At 38.3% G+C, this 18,046-nt stretch overlaps 1 protein-coding gene across 1 annotated transcript in view; it reads left to right on the top strand.

The window, feature by feature from the left end:
* The window catches only part of AKAP7 (A-kinase anchoring protein 7), a 144,097-nt gene that overhangs the window by 827 nt on the left and 125,224 nt on the right, over positions 1 to 18,046 (top strand). The window contains exons 2-3 of the mRNA XM_007456543.1: positions 7,866 to 8,005; positions 15,571 to 15,707. Of these exons, the coding sequence (XP_007456605.1) occupies positions 7,866 to 8,005; positions 15,571 to 15,707 (277 nt within the window). The remainder of the gene's footprint in view (positions 1 to 7,865; positions 8,006 to 15,570; positions 15,708 to 18,046) is intronic.

Here is an 18,046-nt window from a genome sequence, read left to right as displayed (position 1 = left end):
TTTTGCGGTACGTGGGCCTCTCACTGCTGTGGCCTCTCCCGTTGCGGAGCACAGGCTCCGGACGCGCAGGCTCAGCGGCCATGGCTCACGGGCCCAGGCGCTCCGCGGCATGTGGCATCTTCCCGGACCGGGCCACGAACCTGTGTCGCCTGCATCGGCAGGCGGACTCTCAACCACTGCGCCAGTAGGGAAGCCCTGGGTCTGTTCTCTTTACAAGCGGAAGGGTGGTTGGTCAATTGGTTAGAAAACCCAGTAAACCATCCAGAGGTTTGAGGTTGCTGTGAATCCTGCCTCTGAAAGTTGAGTGGGAGCGTGCAATGGAGAGTCTTTCATTCTACTGCTGATAGGAATAACTTAGTATGCTTCCCACAGAGTGTAAAAATTTGTGGAGAGCTTTAGTTTAATTGACTCTACTCTCTTAAGATAATCACAGCCCTTAACTATGAAGCCACACTTAAATCAAGGTTCAAAACAGAGTAGTTCAGTGATTTTTTTTTTTGTCGCATGTCTTTCCTAAATGTCGCATTCAGTTCTCCTCATTGAAATTACTGTAATCCTTATTTTAGCTCACAGAATTCTAGGTCTAACCTTATAATTATTGAAGGTTTTAGAGATATGGGAAATTATCATTTTATTCCTTATTCATTAGCTAATACTATTAAGTAGTATATTAAAAAATACTTTGAATCTTAAGTATTTTAAAGTATCAATTGAAACCTCCCTTTACCTGGAAAAAAATTTTGTAACAGAAAAATGTGTATCAAATAAAGATTGAATCTCCGTACTTGGTATAGTAAGTGATTGTCCTGAGTCAATTTTTAAAAAAGGGTAAATTATATCCTGTACCTTTCTGTAATTTATTGGGGAAGCCTGTAATGCATATTTCAAATTTTATTGTGAAAGGACTTAAGGCAAATATTTGTCCCGAATAATAAAAAATAATTGGTATCTGGCAAAGGGTGTAAAAGATAAAACTCAGTAAACAAATGTATGGAAAATTATTCAACTTCATAAGTATCAAAGGATGCACGTCAAAATACAATTGTAACTTATCAGATTGGCAATATCTCTTAAAAATAATACTTGGTGATTTTAATGTTACATCTACATGGCTTCTGACAATGTACTGTTATAGTCCTTTTAGAATGGAGTTTGTTGGGATCTTGAGCAAGGTTCATACATGGGGTAGAGTCACTCATGGAATTCCTACTATAAGTACATAGTCTTGTGGGAAGAAGTTTTATTTATAAATATGTGTGTCACAGTGTTTTTAAATAGTAAAAATATTGGGGAAAACCCAAATGTCCATTAGAGTGTGGTTGAATAAGCTATACTAGTGCCTTTAGACTACATAGTATGGAATTATATATTATGAAAATATTTCTGAAAACTATGTAATAGTGAACATTTCCTATATAAAATGCAAAGTGAAAAAGTAGGGGGAAAATATATGTGCTGTTTGTATACAATTGTGTAAATACTTTAGGTGATTTGTCACCAAAATTCAGTGGTTGTGTTAAGATGGGAGGCTTCTGAGCAATTTCTTTTTTCCTTTTTCTAATCTTCAAATTTTATAAATGCTCTTGATTCTTTTTTTTTTGTAAATTTATTTTTATTTATTCATTTTTGGCTGCATTGGGTCTTCGTTGCTGCACGCAGGCTTTCTCTAGTTGTGGCGAGTGGGGACTACTCTTGGTTGTGGTGCGCGGGCTTCTCATTGCGGTAGCTTCTCTTGTTGCGGAGCACGGGCTCTAGGCGCATGGGCTTCAGTAGTTGTGGCAATCGGGCTCAGTAGTTGTGGCTTGCGGGCTTAGTTGCTCTGCGGCATGTGAGATCTTCCCGGACCAGGGCTCGAACCCGTGTCTCCTGCATTGGCAGGCGGTTCTTAACCACTGTGTCACCAGGGAAGTCCCTGAATGCTCTTGATTCTTTTCATGAAAAAATACGATTAAAAGTTTTAGTTGTGGTTAGAAACTTGCTTTTAAAGATGTAAGCTTCATCAATTCAGTAAACAGAGAACTAGAGAAACTCATTTTTTTTTTGATACTATCCACTAAGATATCAGTAATAGTGTTAAAGTTAGGTGGTTAAAAGTGAGGGCTGTGGAGTCAGACTGTCAAGGGACAAAATTTGCTCCTACACTTTCCTATTGTGTACTTTGAACAAGTGTCTGGGCTTACTTTCATTATCTCTAAAATTGGTTTAATAATGGTAGTTATCTCATAAGGTTGTTGGGAAGATTCAATTTGTTAATGCTGTCCTTACAGCAGTGTGTGGCACGAACTTGCCTCCGTAAAAATTTTTATTAATTTAATCTTACCAAAATTTTTTGCCCAAATATATTTGTTGAATTAAATATGAAAAAATTTGCCCTTTGAGAGCAGTATTTTATAATAATATCATTGAGTGCTTCTAGCACGTCAGTAAATGCTTTATTATTTCTTTACTTAATCCTCACAATGAATGAGAGGGGTAAATTACTTTTTTAGAAAGTTTTAGTAATTTGCCAAAGATTATTCAGAGTAATTCTATGAAATATAGAAGGTGATATTCTAAGCCGTATACTTAAGAAGTTTTAAGAATGGTTACTTCAAAGATTTTGACTGCTTAAGTAACAAGAAAAAAGGAAAAGAATATAAAAGCAAAATCGAATTCATTCTCAGCCTTTTGGCTAACGGCAAGTATGAAAACTATCAACCAACAATAACAGATGGACTACCTCATTACATTAATTTCTCCCATAATTCATTCCCTTGTAGTTTTCCGAGGGAATTAAACAAACTTTAGGAAAATTAGTTAATTTACATAAAATGACATATGTGGTGCTTTAGGTAAAAAAAGCCAACTCATGGATGAGAGAGTTACAGCCTTTGTCAACAAGACCAGATTCATTAGAGCACATTAAAATGGCTACTGAAATCATTATGAAAATTAACAAATGTAATAAATTTATGGGATGCCTTTACAGGCTCTACTACAATTGATACTTTTTTTTTTTTTTTTTTTTGCTAAACAATAAAGTTACTCTAAATAATCCAGTGAAAGATCCAGGGCATATTGCCAAAAGCTTTCTACATTTTGCTTCTGTGGTCATTGATCTTTAATGTTTTTATTATAAACGATATTACTTGAATACTTTGCTCATTGTATTTTCATATGAACTAAATAAAAAGTATAACAGTAAATTGTATTTTAGAACTTAGATTATGATTTAAAAGCTAGAAATAAAATGAAGTTCAGTAAGGAAAAGAGGGATTTTATACTCTGGCCATACAAATAAACCTGCAGATGAAAACCATACAAATAAACCTGCAAATGAAAACCATACAAATAAACCTGCAAATGAAAGGCAAAGAAGATATGCAAACAAGTGTCTAGCAAGTTGACCATAAATCATCAGGACTCACTGAAATAGAAAGACAGACAAACTACTTATAATAGTATATTAAACTGTACTATAACAGTCAATACTCACAGAATTCTTTCCCCCTTTTTTGCCCAGCTCACATCAGATAATTTTAAACTTTACCCTGTCTGTGATGCCTAACAAAAGAAAAATGTAGATAATCCAGTTCAGAGGGAAGTTTAATAGTTATTGATAAGAGAAAGCTAAGGGAATTTAGAAAAACCCTGTACTTCTTTATTTTTACCAAGAGGTTGCATTCTGAATTGGGGGCTTTACTCTGTGTCATTCTCACGATACCAGAATTATTAGACCTATTTCACATTATAACTATTACCTTCAGAGATTATGATTTTCCTTCTCTGGATATCTGCAAAATGGACTTATGAAACATTTGAAATGGCAAAAATGAGTAGCTACAGACAGGAGGACACTGTAGTTTTAAACATGTAAGGTGTAAAACAAAATACTGAACACTCCAGTGGTCTTTTTTTTTTTTTCCAGTGGTCTTTTGAATACTGTTTTATTAACTCTGTTCCTCTTCTTAGTACTGTTATATTAAGTAAAATACAGCAAAAGTATGTCTTATGTTCAAAGTAAGAAATAGATTTTACATTGCCACCCAATATACATATATATGTAAAAACTGAAATTTCATTAAGTATCATAAGCAGTGTACTGTTTACCATTCTGTCCTTTTGCTTTGCTTTCCTTTTCTTTCATTCCAATCCATTCCATTCTAGTTATTAAAAAGTGCTTTTTTTTTAATCTTCTAAGGTGATTTCATAACCCACTAGTGGATTGATACTTGTAGTTTGAAAAAAGAAAAACTAGACTATAGGCTTAGGATTCTATTTCTACTATGTTAATTTTGAGATAAACTGAAGTTTATAAAATCAGCTGGATTATTAGTTTGGACACCATTCTTTGTTTAATTTCACCATAAAATGTCCTAATTAGTACAGGTAGTAACAGTTGGTACCTTTATTCCAAATCACAGAAAACTAGAACCAGAAGAGACCCTTAGTTACTAGATTATGCAGCTGTTGTTCCTCCCATGCCCCTGGGTTTTTAAAAAAAAAATTTGATTGTAGAAACTTTTAAGCATATTCAAAAGTAGAATAGTATAATGAGCCTCATGTATTCATTACCTCTTGTTCACTGGATTATTTTGAGGTAAATCGCAGAGAGATCATTTTTTCTGTAAATAATGCATATCCTTAAAAGATGAGGAATCTTATTAAGCATATAATAGTAAGCATACTGGAAATATCCTTACTACATTAGAAAAATAATGGTAATTCCTAATGTCATCAAATACCCTGTCATATTCACATTTCTCTGATTGTATTGTAATTATTTATTTATTTTTGGCTACATTGGGTCTTCGTTGCTGCGCGCGGTCAAGTTGCAGCGAGTGGGGGCTACTCTTCGTTTTGGTGTTCGGACTCCTCACTGTGGTGGCTTCTCTTGTTGTGGAGCACAGGCTCTAGGTGTGCGGGCTCAGTAGTTGTGGCACGCAGGCTCAGTAGTTGTGGCGCACGGGCATAGTTGCTCCACGGCATGTGGGATCTTCCCAGACCAGGGCTTGAACCCATGTCCCCTGCATTGGCAGGCGGATTCTTAACCACTGCACTACCAGGGAAGTCTCTGTATTGTAATTTTTAAAAAGCTGGTTTGATACATGCATTACATTACATTTGCATTACATTTGATACATCTCTTCAGTCTCTTTTCTAGATCTCTAGATCTCCTTCTCCTTTTGTTTTCATTTGTGTGTGTGTGTGTGTTTGTGTGCATGCACGCGTGCACGTTTATCATTGAAGAAATCAAGTTGTGTAGAAGTTTACTGTTATGGTCATTTGATGTTCAAATTGTCCCATCTTTGGCCTGTGGGGGAACTTTCAAACTGGCTCTAGAGATCTTCTGACATGATCCCAGGAGTCTTTGAATTTCTAGCCTTCTCTTGTACATTTTATCCCCCAAACCTAGAATTAGCTATTTCTCCATGGATTGGCCAGATTTTTAAGTTCTCAGATAAAGAAATGAAGTAAATTGATGGAAAGATGCTTGTTGGAAGACTAGTCTTTGGGTCAGTGCCCTTTCACTATCTAGTGCTGCCTCTGCTGCATTGCTGATTGTCTTCCCAGCAGCCATTTCCACTCCCCCTTTTCCTTTTGTACATTACTTTTACACAAAGGCATAGGCTGATAACTGTCAGATACCCCTGCAGTGGAAGCACGGAGTCTTAACCACTGAACCACCAGGGAAAGTCCCTAAGTCAATGTTTAAATGTTCCTATGAGGTAGCTGTTATTATTATCCTCACATTAGAGAGGAGGAAACTTAGGTCAGGAGAATTTATGTGACTTATCTAAGGTCACACAGCTAGTGTGTGGAGCCAGGATTCCAGCCCAGATTATGTTAAAAATGGTTTCCTTTTACAGAGTGCCAGTTTACTAACGGCAGATGGAGGTGGGCTAGGAATGTATTTTAGAAGTGGATTTAAAATATGTGGTACTTCATTAGCATATTTTGTGGCTTTTGTTTAAAATTAGTACATTTAATTCATGTTACTACAATCAATGGTAGGACTATTTCTTATGTATCTGAAATTACAAGCAGCTCAGTGTATTGATTTGATTTTCCATGTGAAAAAAGCTGCATGGGAAATAAAATCCAGTGGCATCTTATGAAGCAATTCAGATAATGCTTGTAATACAGAGAATGCTACGAACTTTTTAAAAGTTCTGACAAGCTCACAGGTACAAAAGAAGCTAATAATTTATATTTCAAATATGTGTTCTCTGTGAAGATATATCATTTTAACCATGTTAATCATTATGCATATTGTTGAGAAATGTAGTAGAGAAATGGTTGCACAAACAGACTGGGTAGTTTGGCCTTAACTCGTAATGATACAGTCAGATTTATTACCCAGATCACCTTGCTCTTAATTTACCCCTGTCTTAAGTCTTTTTCTAGGGCTCACAGATATGTTAATCCTAGAAAGAAAGCATGTCTATTCCCACAAACTCTTAATTTTTAAATTTTAAACGTTTTCTACTATTTTTCTTAGAAGTTAGCATTAAAGTATTATTTGCAGCATTCATTTAAAAATTGTCTACTATTAATATTTCAAAGAACAACAGAATAAGGACAATTCCTTCCGCTCTTTGGTTTTGTGTGCAGTAGTAGCTACTTATCTAGAGCTGCGAGAGGGAAGCAGTTTGCTCCAGTAGAAAGTACACTAGAAGGAGACCTTTAAAAGGTCTAGACACCAGGCTTGACTCTGTGACATTGAGCTGCTTTAAAAAGTTTTTCTTCTCTTCTCTTTCATCGTATGTAAAATAAGGAGTTTAGTTAGATGCACATGGGCCTTGTGCTCTTGGTCACTATGGTCTGAGTTGATCCCAAAGATGAAACCAACTACATAGGACTGAATGTAAGGCAAGGTGCTTCCTCCCTCTCTCCCTCTTTCCAAAATCATACCTCAGAATATACAATTATATTTGAATTTTTCAAAGTCTCTATGAGGTACTGTATTTTGAACAGTAAGCTACTGTTCAAGAAGGCACACCTGAGAAATAAATTAATGGTAGTTTTGCACGGGTAGGGAAGCCCCTGATAGAATTTGTAAAAGAGATAATGGCATTTCACGCTGATTTGGAAATTACTTCTGGGGGTATAACTTCATAATAAGAGTTGTTGGGTGTTGGAAATGTCGTTTGAAGATGACCTTAAAAAGCATGCTAAGTGTTTCTCAAGTTACCTATGGTCAAGGATGATTTATTTTCTTTAATTTCTTACATGTTGCTGACTGATACTTTTGTAAAATATAATAAAACATGAATTATTAGCAAAAAGGTGTTAAAGAAAAAGATCTATAAAATAGAAGCCAAAATTTGACAGACAAAATTACTTTGCCTAATTACTCTGAAAGTTTATAAAGCATTCTCTCAGTTTCTGGATCAAATGGTTTGTAGTATGACACTGGCCTTGAACCAAACTTTGAATGGCACTGCTGCAAGTGCTTTTGTTGTAAAAGTTACAAATATACGTATACAGGATAGATGAAAAAGTGATTTTTCCTAGCATCATGAAAATTGTGGCAAGGGGAAGAGAATGGTTGTTAGTTATGCTTTAGATCAGAGGTTAGTGAATCCATGGCCCATGGGCCACATCTATCTGCTTTGTAAATAAATTTTTATTAGAAAACAGTTGTACCCATTCATCTGTGTTTTGTCTATAGCAGACTTGGGTAGTTTTGACTAAGACCGTATGATCTGCAAAGCCTAAAATATTTATTATGAGGTCTTTTGCAGAAGAGTTTGCCAATTCCTATTTTAGGTTTGAAAATGACAGTTAAGAATGATTGCTACTTGTATAGTGCTTGTTTTTTTTCTGATTCTATTATCTTTGTTTAAATGCATTAGACATGTTGTTTGACTTTTTTTTTCTAGTCACTGATGTACCTCAGATAAATTTGGAGAGAAGTAAAGAAAAGGAATGGAACAATAAAGATAAAATAAAGAAGAGGAAAAAAAAGCAAAAAGATGATCAACCCAACTATTTCCTATCCGTTCCGATCACCAACAAAGAGGTGCTATTTTTAAAAAAAATTATTTTTACTAAGTTTATTCTAAATTATATTTAAGGTACACTAAATGCTCATAAGCCTATTTCCTCTCAGCTTTTAAGAGTCTTTGGTGGCATTTTTAGCTGGGCCACACAGGGAATATAGAATATGTGTAAACAATAATTTTTAAAAACACTGTTTAGGGCTTCCCTGGTGGCGCAGTGGTTGAGAGTCCGCCTGCCGATGCAGGGGACACAGGTTCGTGCCCCGGTCCGGGAAGATCCCACGTGCCGCGGGGCGGCTGGGCCCGTTAGCCATAGCCGCTGAGCCTGCGCGTCCGGAGCCTGTGCTCCGCAATGGGAGAGGCCACAACAGTGAGAGGCCCGCGCACTGCAAAAAAAACAAACACTATTTAAACAATCATATTTAAACAATAATTTTGCAAAAGCCACTTGAAGAAGTGTTGCCAGGTAGCATGTCAAGGTCCTTTCTGAGTGTTTGTTTATCATAGTGGAGGAATCTTTCAGAAGCAGAGAGCTGGTAAAAAAAAGATTCTGAAATCTCTGTGGGGAAAGTAAACTGGGATTTCCTGCTGCTTAGTCCAGTTCATGGTAATGATTATTGCAACGTAGTTTCTTTCAAAATTACTCATTGTTGTACCAACTTAATAGTGCATGACAAACTTGGTAGAAATCTATTAAAAGTCTGAAAAATTAATGTGGCATCAGTAATAGGAAATGGGACCAGCCAACTGGCCCACACTAAGAAACCCTTATATGTGACCGAGAGAGAAAACTGCAGTATCTAAGACCTCTAGAGCAGTGAGTTAGGAATTAAAAATGCCTTAGGAAAGAACACCTTATTCGGATGACTGACTGCTTTTATATCTTGGCCCAATTTCATATATCTTAAGAGCTAGATCTGAATTTCTGTTTGATTGTGGGCTCTGATCTCTTAACTGGGCATATTTTCAGGTTGCTTTTCCCTTTATTTAACTAGAATGTTTCTACACAATGCTAGTGAATTTTTAAAGATCAAAGCAAATGAAATTGAAATCAAAGAAATAAATATCAAAGAATAATAAAAATTATTTTAGGACACTCTAGGAAGTATCTAGTCTGTGAGATACAGTTTAGTTGGGGAGAAAAACACATAAAAAGAGAAATGGTATTACCTAGCAATACAGGATTTTAGAATTTGATACAGTAAAGAATCAGACTTTGGTTTTACTGGTACGTAGTGGCGGGTTAACAGTAAAATAGCCCTTAAAAGTGTTTAGCTGATGCAAAGTTTAATGCAATCAGAAATTATGTATTAAAATACTTGTGAGTTATTTGGACAGGTTTTCTCTGAGATTTAGAATCACGTATACCTATGGGAATGAGAAGAGAGCAGGAAGCCACAGGTGGTGCTGTTTAAGCAAGCAGTCAGACAGAGGCCAGGTCCTGAGGAAACTGCCTGTGAAACAGGCCATGTGACGTCCCCAAGGGCACATGATTTCTGATTGGAAGAGACGCCAGGTTCCTTCTTTTGATTTCTTGCTTGGAGATTGTTTCACTCCAGCGTCTGTGAGCATAGAAGTTGGGTGAGCCCTTCTCTGAGTTGCTTTGCTTAGGTCCTTCCTTTCCTCTTGCTCCCTGCCTGCCTCTGTTCTTGGCTCTGGTGGTCAGAGCAGCAGCTCTGCAACCCCTCTGAGCCTGCCCCAGCCCCTTCCAGCCCTGTGCCGGCTTCCTGCCTCCTCCAGTGAAGACTGGTGGGGTGATGTGCTGGGATAGGCCTGGCAGGGAAGGGGACCAAGGGGAAAGAGGGTGGAGAGATTCTTTTCTTCTGCTACTTAGTTCAGGATTCAGGCTGCAAACATGAGAGGAGGGGATGAGAGAACTGTTTGCAACCTTAGTTTTCACCCCGCAAGCTGCTTTGTTCCACTCTGTTTCTGCTTTTCAACTTCTTGGAGGTTCTGTAGAAAGTGAGGAGAGTACAGGCTTTGGAACCTGACAGACCTTGTTTGGATACCAGCTGGATTACAAACTCCACTGTGGATGTAGGTCAGGTTACTTAATTGCTGTAGTTTCGGTGTCTTCAGTTGTAAAATGGAGGTGATAATGATTATTTTCTAAATCCAAATCTGGACACATCACCTACATGCTTATACACTTCAGTATTTTCCCATTGTTGTTAGGATGAAGACAGAGGCTTTACCATATTCTAGAAGGTTCTACATGGCTTGGCCTTTTCCACCTGAGCCCTCGTTCCTTCTGCTTGAGCCCCTCTGGCCTTGCTTGAACTTGCCAGTTTCCCTCTGTCCCCTGGAAAGCCTTCTCTGGCTGGGAGTTTACTTTCCTCTCCTTTTGATTTTGTGAATGCCAATATCTCAGCTCAAACCTCTCCCACCCGTGACCACCCTGACTACGTCAACCCCCCCCCCCAAAAAAAACCCAAAAAAACAATGAAACACAACACTTTCATGGCTTTCCTTTTGTCATTTGTCATCCTTGAAATTTGACACTTGTTAATCTTCCTCACAAAGTTTTTCAGGTCGATCCCAGTACCTAGAACCGAGTTTGGCAAGAGTAGGCGCACACACACAAAATACTGTGATTTCAGGGTGGACGGTGTGTTTCTGGCATACCAAATTCCAACCAGAATGTTTATAAATAATAAATACAGTGTTACAAATGCTGGTTTTATAATATAGGTTCAATGGCAGTTTGTTTTCCAGGGGGTAGGATGACTTGTAATAGTGGGGCACACAAGCTCCAAGTAACCTGGAAACCAAATAATTTAATATTTCCCTCTCAAGAGACTTATTTGTGGGTAACAGAAAGCTTAATGGAATATGGGGAATAGGAATAGGACAAGATGAGGAGATACTTTTTTTTTGTGGCCTCTCCTGTTGCGGAGCACAGGCTCTGGACGCACAGTTTCAGCGGCCGTGGCTCTCGGGCCCAGCCGCTCCGCAGCATGTGGGATCTTCCTGGACCGGGGCACGAACCTGCGTCCCCTGCATCGGCAGGCAGACTCTCAACCACTGCGCCACCAGGGAAGCCCAGGAGATACTTTTTATATCTTTTGTATGAGCACCTTTTTTGTTTGTTTGTTTGAAAGTATCTAATGTTAATTTTCTGTTGAAACTACTTATGGGCTTTTGTGGGAAGGCCTGGGAAAAGGAGCAGCATTTATAACATTATTTCAATGGGAGACTGTATTCCAAGTTCCAATTAAGTGACCTGCAAACAAGCTTTTGGAAGCCAGCACATTGACAATGAGCTGCTCTACTTTTGGCCTCTACTTGTTGGCATCTAGTTTTAAAGAAAATAGTATTCAGACTTATAAGGGTCTTTGATTTTTAAACACGTTATTAGACATTTGGAATGCTTTAGTTTTGGAAAATCATGATTTTCATATTTTTAAGAAATAGAATTGGAAAATGAATTAGAATGACTGCATAAAAATATCCTAATTGCATGCATGTGAAAGTATGTGTTTCTCCACTACCTGCAATTACACATTAGTTTGAAAATAAAAAGATGAGAAATTTAATGGCATTATAATAAATCCTAAATATTTCTTAACTGGCTAGAATTGCTTAATTATTAGTTCTGCGTGGATTTGCCCATATGTTGGTTTTATATGCTTTCTTACGAGAGGTAATAATTTAAGGTAAGTCAGCACTGAAAAATGCAAGGGAACAATCAGAAGCTGATTGAAATTAGGAGTGTATTAATTTTTTTGGTAAGATAATTGTTTTATACTAATGGAAAAATATGGTGCTCTTTACGGGTTTTAAAAGGCATTTGCTACATTTAATTCTGTATTTCATCGTTTTGTAATGTGAAAATTATTGGTCTTATGAAAAGATGAAAAATGATTTGTGCATTCTGTTCCTTTCTGGGAAATGCAGTTGTGAAAATACTTGATATCATCATGTATGTTAAAATACAGAAAATTCTCCTATTTTAGGATGTTTTTAAAATTTTTACTTATTGCTGTATCATTAAATTTTCAAGATTTTTCCTTTGTGTAAACAAGCAAGAAAAATGACTATATTCAGCTTTGAAGAAAAGTTAGGTAGCAAATTGATGGGATAATTCTGTTAAATCTTAATGAGGCAGCAAATTTAGGAATAATTTATGTTAACAGCTTAGAAAAAATCCAAAAATAATGTCAAAAGATGAGGTCAAGGACATTCTCCTTCTGTGTGCTAGACTATAACTACTCTCCCTCATGAACTAACTTGAAGGCTTTTTCTTTGGGCTTATGTATGCTTTGAATCAACTAGAAAGCTTAAAAGATAGAAAAATGAAATTTCTTATTGTGTCATTTTTAGGCATGTGGAACATGGCTTGGTGAGGTTTAGCAGATTCGTGTCTGTTTTTATTCTCTAAATACAAAGAAACTACTCAATGAATGAAATATTTAATATTTTAATAAGCTTTTATTTTTTAAAGTTTCTTTTAATATTTTACTTAAATATGGCTCTACAATATTAGGTATAAAAAATGTGCATTGTGCAGTACTGCCAGTGGCTGGGGATTATGATGACAGATACGCTTTAAAGGCTTTGTAGAATTTTAAACAGGGACTGTAAAAATTAGTTTCCTTTGACCTTTAATGACATTGGTACTTAAAAAAAATTTATTTATTTATATTTATTTTTGGCTGCGTTGGGTCTTTGTTGCTGTGCAGGGGCTTTTCTCTAGTTGCGGCGAGCGAGGGCTACTCTTTGTTGTGGTGTGCGGGCTTCTCACTGGGTGGCTTCTCTTGTTGCAGAGCACGGGCTCTAGGCATGCGGGCTTCAGTAGTTGTGGCAGTCGGGCTCAGTAGTTGTGGCAGACGGGCTTAGTTGTTCTGCGGCATGTGGGATCTTCCCGGACCAGGGCTTGAACCCATGTCTTCTGCATTGGCAGGCAGATTCCTAACCACTGTGCCACCAGGGAAGCCCAACACTGGTACCTTTTAAAATGGAATACAGAGAAGACTCTGAAGTAGTTTCATTTTTTCTTTTTATCTTTTAAGAATATAATTAGTAATAAAATGCATTAAAAAATTTTTTAAAAGATGGTATCAAGGAATATGTAAATTGATCTGGAGCATCAAAGCATAGTTAGAAATACATTACTTGATTAGATTATCTTTAGAATTTTCATAGATTAAGATTATTTTGCACTATAAGTACTATGTGACTTCAGAGAAATAGTCTTCAAAGTGTTTTACAAATTTTAATTTGCAATTTTACAAGCTACTGGGTAATTCAAAGATATGAATGGTCTAAAACTATTTTTCACTAAATAGTAGGACATTGCACTAAAATGCGGAATATACAAATGGATGGAAATTTTTGAGCATTGTCCTGAATTTACATATAATTAGTATTTGAGCTTAGAATGAAGACTCAGCTTTTATGAAAATGCAGATACTCTACCACTAGGTGCAAGTGGCAAACCCCAGGTGTGACAATGAAAATGTCTCCAGGCATTGACAAATGTCCCCTGGGGTAGAGAACCACTGATTTTAATAATAGTGGTAGGGGCTTCCCTGGTGGCGCAGTGGTTGAGTGTCTGCCTGCCGATGCAGGGGACACGGGTTCGAGCCCTGGTCTGGGAGGATCCCACATGCTGCGGAGAGACTGGGCCCGTGAGCCTCGGCCGCTGAGCCTGTGCGTCTGGAGCCTGTGCTCCGCAACGGGAGAGGCCGCGATAGTGAGAGGCCCACACACCGCAATGAAGAGTGGCCCCTGCTTGCCGCAACTAGAGAAAGCCCTTGCACAGAAACGAAGACCCAACACAGCCATAAATAAATAAATAAATAAATTTAAAAACCTTTAAAAAAACTGACATTTCATTACCCTTAATTCTGTCATAAAGTTCTATATTAAAAAAAAAATAATAGTGGCAGTGTTGCAGACCTTATATTAGGCAAATGGTGCAGAGCTTGCAAAGTGCTTTCCTGTAGCTTGTCTGCGTGACCTTTAACACATCCGTGTAAGTTTGGCAGTGCTTTACAATTGAAGAAACCAAGACTCACTGAGACTAGGTGACCTCTGTGGGGTTCCACCCGCGGCAGTCCTGGGCTTAAAATCCAGGATTTCTGATACAAGTCCAGAACCTTTAATTTGCATCACACTGTATTGAAAAGTTCTCATCCTAAACCAGTTTTTCACGATCAATTAAGCTGGAATTACCATTTGTACCAGCTAAGATTTGAAGATGTGGTTTTACTGTTTTGAGGTCTGATATTCTTGAGCTCGCATGATTTACTCGGCACTGGCTTACAATTTAGTTTTATCAATATAGAGGTAGAGGAAACGCTGACTCTGTAAGATCTTTGTGTACTATTGCTTTAGGAGCATTTTAATTATCAGGCTGTCAGTATTCTTTTGCTGGGTGTCGTGGAAGTGACATCTTCCCTTGGGAAATCTTGTGTTAGGTGTTACTGCATAACTTCCTACCAGGAAAACACTGTTTCTCATTTTACTGTCCTCCAGGTTGCAAGGAATAGAGAAATGCTGAGGTTATTTTGGGTGATGTGGATTTATTGTAAAGATACGTGAGAAGTCAGATCCCAGAATAGCATCTCATGATTTGCCCAATTGCATTCTGCAGATAATGGGAACATTGTTCAGGATGAAACAGCTTCTTTAGTATCAGGACAGCCTGCTGTGCTCATGATTCAGTTGTTTCTTATCTCTGCTGTCTTTTTAGGGCTCTGCTTCTATTGCCAGCCCCCTCTCTCTTCCTTTTCTCTCTAATTCTGCTGCCTCTGGGCTTCTACGTGCGCTCTTTTCTCTGGGGATTGCTTGGTTTGCTAGTCCATATTCGAACTATTTTCCAGTGCATTCACATTTAGAAGTGGACTAGAATTGTCTCCAACTGGAAATGGAGGAGGGGAAAGCCACCATTCCTCTTCTTTGTTCTTATTAGGTTCAGAGGGGGAGGCTGATGAGGGACCAGGGATTTTGCTTAGGTGCGGACTGTACAGTTTTTCTAACCTATGCATTTAGACTTGTTTGCAGCTCTCTCTCCATGGTGATGCCCCTCCTCACATGTCTGGGGAAATGACAGTAGTCATTCCTGTTGAAATTATTGCTGTCCTAAAAAATCTTAAAGGCCATGAAGAATGGGTTCTCAGACACATTCACTTGGGGACAAATAAATATTACTGCCAACAGAAATGGAATGTTGTCTGCCAGTTTGACATTTCTGTGGCAAGAATAAAACTTTTATTTTTAGGAAAGATCATAATTATAGTGAGTCATACTATATATTCAAAGGATACATTTCTGAAAAGATACATGGGCATTGAGAATTTTTCCACTCAACCAGTGGCGCAGTCTGTAAAAGAAGGGTGTTGGGCTTGATGCTTTTAAAATGGACAAGCATTGTGTGATTTTTTTTAACTTAAACATCCTATTAAACTTTCCAAGTCATTTCTCCAGGATATTTGAGAATAGTTAGACAATTAAGCATTGTTTGGCTGAAGGATCTTGACATCATTCTCATTTCAAATGTTGCTTCTTTTTCTTCTCGATTTCAGTGTTACCGTAAGGAAATTTTGCTTACCTAATCTCTGTTTTGTCTGTGTGTGATTAGATTACAAAAGAAATTAAGATCCTGCAAAATGCAATAATACAACAAGATCAGCGACTGGCCAAAGCAATGAACAGTGATGGTTCCTTTCATGTTACCCTGCTAGTGATGCAGTTATTAAATGAAGATGAAATAAACATGTGAGTAATACATCATTCTGGAATATTGTTTTCCAAGCTGTTACTGTAATTTGAGTAATCATAGCAGAACCAAAAGAGGCATTGAAATTCTAGAGAAGTATTCTTTTATAATTTGTTCCAATTAATAAGCCAATGTACAGAATTAGCCATATAAATATTCTTCCTGATCTATACTTTTTTTTTTTTTTGGCTATGCTGCTGCGTGGCGTGCAAGATCCTAGTTCCCTGACCAGGGATTGAACCCGTGCCCCCTGCATGGAAGAGCAGAGCCCTAACCACTGGACCACCAGGGAATTCCCCTTAATCTATACTTTTAAACTGTTATTGTTATCAGATGCATTGGTTATGCAGTTATTTTATCTATTAATTATGTAAGCACTCTGGAGTCTGACCATTTAGGTTAGGATTCCAGGTAAAGATTCTGGAACCGTGGCCCAACCATGTCTTAATAGCTGCCCAATTTTGGGCAAATCATTTACTTTTTAAATAAATGGAGAAAATAATAGTACTAATACACGTAAGAACTCTTAGTATAGGGCCTGGCACATAGCAGGCACTTGATATTATTAGCTGTTAGAGCTGTCATTTACTAGATTAACGGACAATTTCAGTTTTACTTCCTTCATTCCTAGAGTACCTGTACACCCTGAACCTCCAAACCCAGAGCTGTACCATAAAAGTTGAGTATTAGTCATTGATTGCTGCTTTCCAGCCTGGAGTGGAGAAACCTTGCTCTTCCTCAAATTCTCTGGGATACTCTGTCTGTCGGTATGAGCACCCCTTGCCCTGTTAGCCCCTGTTTAGCCTTCTGGATTAAGCTCAGGCATAAGCTCTTTGGAAAGCCAAAACCAGAATTACAGGTTACAGGTTACTTCTGTTTTCTACCCTGACATAGTCTCCTGAGGGAATGAAGAGCAAGGCTTCGATTGGGAAGGGGGCGAGGGAAAGGAAAAATAGAAGGGAGAAAACAACAAATTAGTACCTCAAAATATACAGTCAAATTATGATTCGGGTAGTGATGTCTTTTTAAGTAGTTAGAACCACATGTCTTTAGGGATCAGTCTTCTGATCTCTCTCAACATGATCTACCCAAGAGCAGGTCTTGAGAACCCCGCATTGACAGAGAGGATCAGAAGATTTTACTTAACTCATTTTCACTGTTCACTTTGCCAATCAGAAGAAAAAAGAAATACTCTGATGCTCTTAAAAGAAAAGAAGCCAGAGAAGATGTGACACAAGATGAAAGCCTGAGAGAAAATGAGTGGTCCCCTGTGTGTTAGAATGGTGGACTAGTCTGGGTTCCCCAAAGAAACAGAACCAATAGGATGGATATCCATTTGGATATCTAGATATATGGATATATCTGTATCTACAGCTGTAGCTATATATATAGAGATTTCTTTTAAGGAATTAGCTCACATGACCGTGGTGGGCTGGCAAGTCCACACTCTGCAAGGCAGCCTGGCAAGCGGCAGACCCAGGCGAGGGTTGACAGTATAGGCTCGAGCCCAAAGGCGGTCTGGAGGAAGAATTCCTTCTTCCTTGGGGGACCTCAGTCTTTTCTCGTAAGGCCTGCAACTGACTGGATGAAGCCCATCCACATTCTGGGGGATGATCTGCTTTACTCAGGGTCTACTGATTTAAATGTTCATCACATCTAAAAATTCCTTCACAACAACATCTAGACTGGCGTTTGACCAAACACTAGGTATCATGGCCTCAGTTGACGAACAAAATTAACCAACATAAATGGCAGGAGCAGGAGCAAATGCTGAGCTGGTCTCACGGATGGCAAGTAGGAGATGCTGAACCAGTGATTAATTCAGAAGAACTGCACGTGGTCAGTGAAAACACAGCCAGCTGGGAGGAGGGTTGTCGTCCAGGATGGGAAGGGAATCTAGAGGCCCTCTGGTGCTGGGTGGAGTGAGCAAATCAGAGGAAGAGGCATGAAGCCAGACACATCCTGGCTCCCCTTTTGGGGTTGACTGTTCCAACAAGTGTTGGAGCAGAGAACTGGGAGTGATAGAGACACTCACCTTGGTTTGGGGTTCTCAGGGTGTAGCTGGGAAAAGCTCAAGCTCTTTAGAGAAGTTCCTGTTCAGTAATGCTGACAGAACGTGCTGCCGAGTCGAGGGAGGTTTCTAACACCTGGACCTGAGGTAGTTCCTTCAATTCCCCATTGCCTATCAAGGTATATAGATGGATCCAGAAATTTCTTTGTGCCCTGATGGGTAGACTTGGAAGGTCAGAGAGAATTGGTGGATCAGAAGGCACAGGATGGGGACAGCGACACTGCTGAACATCCGTGTTTCTTTTTTTTTTTTTTTTTTTTTTTTTTT

Source organism: Lipotes vexillifer, unplaced genomic scaffold (genome assembly GCF_000442215.2).
Source record: "Lipotes vexillifer unplaced genomic scaffold, Lipotes_vexillifer_v1.1 scaffold438, whole genome shotgun sequence".
Classification (NCBI taxonomy): domain Eukaryota; kingdom Metazoa; phylum Chordata; class Mammalia; order Artiodactyla; family Lipotidae; genus Lipotes; species Lipotes vexillifer.
This window is presented reverse-complemented; position numbering and strand designations above follow the sequence as displayed.